The sequence below is a fragment of the Elgaria multicarinata genome, chromosome 7, assembly GCF_023053635.1.
Source record: "Elgaria multicarinata webbii isolate HBS135686 ecotype San Diego chromosome 7, rElgMul1.1.pri, whole genome shotgun sequence".
Lineage (NCBI taxonomy): Eukaryota > Metazoa > Chordata > Lepidosauria > Squamata > Anguidae > Elgaria > Elgaria multicarinata.
In genome coordinates this window covers 8,152,950-8,160,859 of record NC_086177.1, presented here as the reverse complement: position 1 = coordinate 8,160,859, position 7,910 = coordinate 8,152,950, and the positions used below count along the sequence as shown (strand labels likewise).

Here is a 7,910-nt window from a genome sequence, read left to right as displayed (position 1 = left end):
AGCACAAGGTTGGGGAATTACCTTCAGCAACATGTATATAACAGTGGGTGGGTGGTGTGGTGCTCAAGCAATATTCCTTGATATGTGAGACCAAGGATATTAAAGTTGCTTTAAGGTGGATTCCTGCATTGAGCAGGGGGTTGGACTCGATGGCCTTATAGGACCCTTCGAGCTCTACCATTTTGGATCTACACTACTGCTTTTAACGGTTTATAAGGGTTATGACATCTGTTCAGGCCCAAGACACATTACATATACCGTTTTCATAACGTTTTAAAAGTGTTGTATCCTGCTTGGTGTAGATTGGCCCAGGGGAGACACATTTTTCATCTGCAAAATGTTGGATGTCATGTTCTGGGTTAAAGATAACGAACAAGAGGGGAAGCACAAACCGATGGCTTTAATCGGCCTGCCTGCCCCGATTTGGCGTCCTGGGCTTTGCAGCCCAACACCTCTGGAGGGCACCAGGTTGGGGAAGGCTGGCTTGGAGTGGGCCTTGTTGCAAGCGCCCTCCCACCCTTCGTTTCGAGAAGGCCCACGGGGCGTGCGCCTCGCCCTGTGGCTTTTCCGCTTCAAGCGGCGAAACGCCTCGGGCAGCCCCTGCTAGCCCGCTCATCCACCCGTGCTCGGAACCCCCCAGTGGCCTACCCTTCCCGTTTCGGGCCACCCGTGCTCGCCCCGCCCCGCGGGTTATGTCACAGGGCGCGGTGGGGACCCGCCCTTGGAAGCGAATGCCGGCGCGTGGGAGGAAAACAAACCGAAGCGTGTCTTCGGAACCTTGTGTCGGTTGCCCGCCTTGGGCTCCGGTGACGGCCTTACGGGGCTTGTGTGCCGGAGGGCGACGAAAGCGCCTCCCCAACCGCCTGCGCTGGGGCGCACGTCCTGCGGCGGCGGCAGCGGGGCTTCGGGCCGGGCGGTCCCCTGGGCTGAGCAAGGGCCGGCTGCAAGTGCCAACTCCCTGCCCCATTAGCCGAGGGAAGGAGGGCGGCGCCCATTGTGCAGTCAGCCTGCAGCCTTTTCCCCGCTTCCCCCCACTCTGCCAGCAACGCGGCCCGCCTTTTTCCCTCGCCCCCACCCCCGTTTTCCGTGAGTGACTCTTTGCTCCCGGGACATGTCCTCCCGGGCAGGCGGTGCTTCCTCGCCCTGTCCCCGATACTCCCCCTCGCATGGAGGCCGTTATAAACGCGGCGCGGCGCCTGGGAGACGGGAAACGACGCCGGGGACAAGTTATCCTCGAGGCTTTAAGTCCCCACCGGCCATGAACGCGTGGCTGCCCAGGCTGCTCTTGCTGGCGCTCGCGGCGGCCAGCCGGGGAGGGGGCCTGGCGGCGCCTCCACCGCCCCCGACGCCCGTCAGCGCGCAGTGCCTGAACGCCGCCTGCTTCGCGCTGTTCTGGGAGGCGCGGAGCTCCGCGGAGGCGGGCGGCGTGTGCCAGGGCGGAGGCGGCCACCTCATGACGGTGCGCTCCACGGTGGCGGCCGAGGCCACCGAGCTGCTGCTGCGCGGCCGGGCGGGCGCGGCGTGGCTGGGCTTGCGCCTGCCCGAGGGCTCCTGCGCCGAGCCGGCGAAGCAGCTGCGCGGCTTCCGCTGGGTGACGGGCGACGAGAACACGGACTACGAGGCTTGGGCCCGCACGAACGGCACCGGCGTGTGCGGGCCCCTGTGCGCCGTGGTGACCCAAGAGCTGAAGTGGCAGGAGCGCGCCTGTGATGCGCCCGCCGACGGGTTCTTCTGCGAGTACAGCTATCCGGGCGGGATGTGCGTCCCGCTGCGCCTCCCGCCGTCGGCCACGGCCTCCTACCTCACCCCCTTCGGGGCTCGGGAGAGTGACCTCGTGGCCTTTCCTCCAGGCACCACCGCGGAGGTGCCAAGCGTGGCCGTCCGCCTGGCGTGCGGAGCGCGCGGCGGCGGCAGCAGCAGCAATTCCTCCGTGGCCTGGCGCGCCGCCGGGCCTGGCGCCTGGGACTGCGGGCTGGAGAACGGCGGTTGTGAGGGGCGCTGCGACCCGGACGGCGCAGGGCGATTCTCCTGCACGTGCGGGGAGGGCGCGACGCTGTTAGAGGAGGATCAGCGGAGCTGCAGCTCGTCGTGCGCCAGCTTGGGATGCCAGCAGCATTGCGATTCCGGCGTCTGCGTGTGTTCCGAGGGCTACGTGCTAGACGCGGATGGCAGGAGCTGCAAGGACGTGGATGACTGCAAGGCCCACCCGAGCCCTTGTGAGCAGGACTGTGTGAACACGCAGGGGAGCTTTGAGTGCCGGTGCTGGAGCGGCTACGCACCAGTAGACGGCAAATGCCTGGATGAGAAGGAGGGATGCTTTTTCTTAACGTGCCAGTATGATTGCGCGTTTGTTAATGGGAAATATCAGTGCATCTGCGATGAAGGGTTTGTTCCAGACCGTAGAAAGCCTGAAAACTGTGTCAGGTTCTGTAACCAAACCGAATGCCCTGCAGACTGTGACCCCAGAATTGATGAAGAATGTTACTGTCCGGATGGCTATATTGTGGATTATAAAGACGATGACACAATTGTTTGTGCAGACGTGGATGAGTGTGAGAGTGGACACTGTGGTGATCTGGAGTGTATAGATGAGCCAGGCGGTTATCACTGCATCTGCCCCGACAAGCTTCCTGTCCAAGATGAAAAGTTGTGTGTGGCTATGCCTGAACTGCCGTTTCCTAGTCCTTCCCCACCAAAGACTAGCAGCCCTTCCCCACCAAAGACAAGCAGCCCTTCCCCACCAAAGACTAGCAGCAGCCATGCGATGCTGGTTGCAATCTCTGTTAGTGGCTCGTTAATGGTTTTAGGGCTAGTAGCTATTCTGTGCTACTTCACGAAGAAGCACCACAGGGCGCAGACCAGAACGGATTTCAAATGCCAACAATCTGAGGCTGGTGTGGTGCTGCAGCAGGTTAGCCCAGGACAGAAACTGTAGGAGACCCATTTGGAGGGGTGAAGTGGTGATGGGGTGGGTGAGGTGGGGAAGGGATGCATTATTTGTTTATAACCAGGTGGCAATGCACCCCCAGTTTGTATCCCTAGAACTGTATCATGGGCTCCCATGGGCTTTTTTGTGAACTGTGGTCCCAGTGTTGCTCCACCTTCTTGGATAACAGCTAATAAACGTTACAATAAAACTTGGTTCAACATGATGACACTGTTCATTTAATTAACACAGGCCCAATTGAATAATCTTTGGATTTTTGATAGTATATGATTCTTCTAAAAACCTGGGGGTGAGTGAGAAAGTTCTTTTTCATCAGCTGTTTTGATTGAAAAGATTTATTTATTTATTTATTTATTTATTTATGGAAAATATATAATTGTAAATTAATTTTGCCACCCACTATGGATAATAATATCCATGTGTACAATATAAAGTTTGCAGTATAAAAAACTCTTGCATTTCAATACCTGAATGTCTCTTGCATCCATGAATTTATCTGGCTGATTTCATGGAATCATCTGCCACTCCACACATTTTCTTGAAATTCTAGAAAAATGTACAAATGTAAATAAAATAAAACCACATTAATTTGATGTCTATCTTTACTTTAAAACAGTAAAATAATCAGTTTCTAAAGCTACATTCCTATACATGTACCAGGGAGTAAGACTCATGGAACTCAGTTGAGTTTAGATCTGAATAGACATGGAGAGGATTGCACTGTTAGTATCAAACTGGGTGATTATCAGCTAAATGATTTCATTTAGGATTGAAATTAACTGAGAGATTAATCAACTAAGAGCTCTCTCAGATGAGTGTTTTATTGTATGCTTGTTACTGGGCACTCATGGATTTTCGTGGGTCCCTCTCACAATGTTGTCTGTCTCCTGCCCCTTTCTAGCCTTGTTCACGTGACAAAAACCCACCCCAGTAAGTCTGACTTATTTTAAAGATGTAAGTTGCTGCTATCTCCTGCTGTGTGCAGGAGAAGCAGCGGGATCAAAATGGCCTACTGAATGGGCCATGTAAAGCTTTAGTTGGTTGATCACTGGAGACAAATTTTACCAGTTGGGGCTGTGCATTGAGAGCATACTTGTTTATCTGTTGAGGATATTTTGGTTCCAGTGTTAATGGAAAATACTAAAGATGGACTTCTCTGTTAATAAAAATAACTTAAAATATTAGTATGTAACATAAACCTGAAATTGAACAAAACTAATCATATTATTACAGGAAGAAAAAGGAAATATAACCCCTCACAATTCAAATACTCTGACAATCAGTAATGGAGAAGCTAATTTGTTACATAATGAGTAATGGATCACTAAGCCTCAAATGCTGATTTGAACTGTACAACGGAAGTTTGATGTGCTACTACTAGTTTAACTAAGCTAAATAATTACCAAACTAAGCCATTCCATTTTTCTTGGATCTGATGGTGCTTTGTATACATCTGTCTGGCCACAGCTATATATAGTAGATGAGGTTCCTGTGTGGTTATGGCCAACATAGTTATGAATGCACATGATAATATCAGGTATTAACTGAACATAGGATAAGAAGAGCCATGTTGGATCAGACCAATGGCCTATCTACTCCAGCATTCTGTTCACACAGTGGCCAACCAGCTGCCTATGGGAAGCCCACAAGCAGAACATGCATGCTTTAACTCCCCCAGCTCATGTTGTCCAGCAACTGATATTCAGAGGCATACTGGAGGGAATATATAGCTATCATGACTAGTACCCATTGATATCCTTATCCTCCATGCATTTGTCTATTCCCCTTTTAAAGTCATCCAAGCTGGTGACCATCACTACATCTTGTAGCAAATTCCATAGTTTACCAATACACCGTATGAAGAAATATTTCCTTTTATCTGTCCTGAGTCTTCTGTGATTTAGCTTCGTTGGTTGACTTCAGGTTCTAGTTTTATGAAAGAGGGTGAAAAACATTTCAATTTCCCTATCCCATGCCGTGAATAATTTTATACATCTCTATCATGTTTCCCCTTGCCTTTTTTCTAAGTTAAAGAGCCCCAAACATTGAGACATTTCCTCACAGAGAAGTTGCTTCAGCCCCTTGATCATTTGATTGCCTTTTCCAGTTCTGCAATATCCTTTTTCAAGTGCAGTGACCTGGACTGCACAAAGTATTCCCGGTGTGGTCCCACAATGGATTTGTATTAAGTAGACTTCCCCAACATATGCTGGCTGAGGCTGACGAGAGTTGGAGAATGCTGGTATAAAGGCATTATGATATTGGCAGCTTTATTTTCCTTTCCTTTCTGAATGATCCCAGACACGGAACTCTCTTTTTCCAACTGCGCTTCAAAGCTCATTAAATACATTTATCGCTGTTTTCAAAACTTTCTTCTAATCTACCGCCTTTGTTTATTAAACTGTAAGTTATCCAATATCTCAAAGGTACACTTAGATTGGGAAATTTGAATATTAAGTTGAATATTAAATTGCCTAATTAAGGGCAATGTTAAATCAACTCAGATCTCTTCATTCTTAGCCTCAGTTTCATTGCATGCAAATTATGCCAGAACAGTTTAAAAGCTTTTAAAAGAAGAATTTGTCCACAAGCCATAATGATAGGGACCAATTTGGATGGCTTTAAAAGGGAATTAGATAAATTCTTGGAGGATTAGGCTATTAGTAACTACTAGTCATGATGGCTATATGCTGCCCCATGCATCAGAGGCAGTATGCCTCTTTATACCAGTTGCTGGAGAACATGAGCAGAAGGGTGCTTGTTGGTCCATGGCCAATGGCTGGTGTCATGTATTGTAGCTGCTCCAGCTTTCTCTGGGAGATGAATGAGGCAAAGTGCTAGGCAAATTACAAAGCTTTATTGCAAGCAATAAACACTTCTGTTACATAAACTAGGCACTTTCTGTGAAACTCCCCCTTAGGCAAAAACTATGCAAACTAAGTAAGACAATTGTCCGTTCAAAGAAAAGGCTTTTCAAATGTTCATCACTTCAAGGTGGTTGATGCAGGGCCGATTTCTCATGCAATCTGTCCCACTGTCTCTTTGCCGCTAACCTCGCTGAATGTTTTAGTTTCCGGCGATTCCTAGTATCAAGTAAGGTTTCCGAATGCTCACCCCTGGAAGTTGACTCCCTGTCCCGTGTGAAAGCATAGAATCTGGCCTTGAAGAGATAGACTGTGGAGGGGGCAGATTTCTAGCTGGAGTCTCACCCGTGTGAACCTCCTCCCCCACTGGCTCTTATTGCCTGGTGTCTGTCTCGGCGTCTTCTGAGTCTGAATCAGTCTCTGATTGATTACCTGCCTCACCTACTCCCAAAACAGGAGCAGTAGGGCTATATATGACAGCTGGTTGGCCACTGTGTGAACAGAGTGCTGGGCTAGATGGACCTTTCGTCTGATCCAGCCTCAGGGCACTCCTTATGTTCTTATGTTCTTAGGTGGAAATTGCATTAAAACAAAAGTCCCTGTATGTAACAAGTTAGCATATCAGTAACAGCAGCTAGCATGGTCATCTCCCTAGTTTTGATTACATGCCGGGAAACTTTTATATGGGGATGCACTGAAAAAGAAAAAGTTCCCACACCCATGGTACAGAATTCTACCACCTCATTCTTCATAATGTATGAATTGACAATTTATGATGAATACAGCTGGAATTCTTTTCTGGTTCGTTTTTATCTTGACATGTTGCATGCAAAGGGGGAAAATGAAATTAATAGAGAAAATTCCTGTGGCAGGTAACTAAGATTATATCACACAGTACTGAACAGAGAATTTTGCTATGTTATTGCAATTTAGAGAATGCAGCGTTCAAAATTATTCCTATCAGTAAACCAGAGGGTGTTCAGTACTTACAATAAGAATAAAAACTGTGCTGCAATGTGGATTATACTTATGAACTCCAATTACAGTGAGGAAACAGGAAATTCTTAGTTTCTGATTAGCGAAAAGGGTGGAGGGCCTTGATTATTTTTAAAAATGCAATAATACAGTTATATTCTTACTGAGTCAGCTATGGGGTTTACTGGTATTGTAGGGCAGTGGAATAATGTGAGAAATTTCATCATTGTACCTAATTCCTCTTACACTGCTGATTTTGTTCAAAACCTCCTTTTCTGTGCATTAAAGTTTTAGTGTAGTGTAGTTCTGCTAACTCTTTTTTCTTTCCTTGATCATTTTGGTAATATAATTTTATTTAATCTGTTTTTGAATCACAGATGGCTTTAATCCCGATTTTTCCCATGGTCTTGGGATCGTCCCGAGACTGCGGGAGGTGTGGGCAGCCATCCTGGTTTCATCCTGGCTCCTCGTGAGTAAATGTGAAGAGCCAGGAACGGGGCACAGGGCATGGAGCTCTTCAAACACTCCGTGCCTGTCAGTAGTGGAGAGGGGAGTGGGGTCAGGCCTTTTTGTTTTTTAAACTTACTTTTGCACTGGAGCGCAGGTGCGCTCCAGGTCCTCTCTTTTTTTTTTTAAAAAAAAATAGTGGGCGCGACATCCTACTTCCTCCCAGGACGTTGCACTGGGGGAGGATCTCATGATCAGCATATTGAGAGATCATCTCCCTCCCCACCCCCCACCCCCTGGTGTAGACATGCCCATTGTGAATAACACATGGCAGAGGAAAATGCTAGCATGGAAAATGCTAGCGTGAATAACACGTGGCAGAGGAAAATTTCCAGAGGAAAATGCTAGCGTGGAAGCAATTCAGGTGAAGCAGCCTGGAATATTGTTGGAATCAGCTAATGGCTATATTCTCAATGGGCTTAAGGATATATCTCTGAAAGGAGAAGGATGACCTTTCAAAAGTTGCTCTAAACATTCCTACACAGGGTGTAGCTTTGGGTGAAATGTTAGAGTTACTCAGCTGAAGCTATGCAACTGGTATTTTGTTCTGTTTTCTTTAATAAAATGGACAGTTGAGCCTTTCCTCATGGGATTGTTTTGACAGCTGACAAGTGAAA

The 7,910-nt window shown here is 48.1% G+C and overlaps 1 protein-coding gene across 1 annotated transcript; it reads left to right on the top strand.

The window, feature by feature from the left end:
- Positions 1–1,111: 1,111 nt before the first annotated feature.
- Positions 1,112–3,485, top strand: THBD (thrombomodulin). Its single transcript, XM_063129999.1, has one exon. It carries the CDS (start codon positions 1,112–1,114, stop codon positions 2,933–2,935), a length of 1,824 nt encoding a protein of 607 aa, XP_062986069.1. The 3' UTR covers positions 2,936–3,485.
- The last annotated feature ends 4,425 nt before the right edge of the window (positions 3,486–7,910 follow it).

Bases quoted from the DNA above. Each gene is read 5' to 3' on its own strand.
- THBD (XM_063129999.1), top strand. From the start codon at position 1,112: ATGTCCTCCCGGGCAGGCGGTGCTTCCTCGCCCTGTCCCCGATACTCC.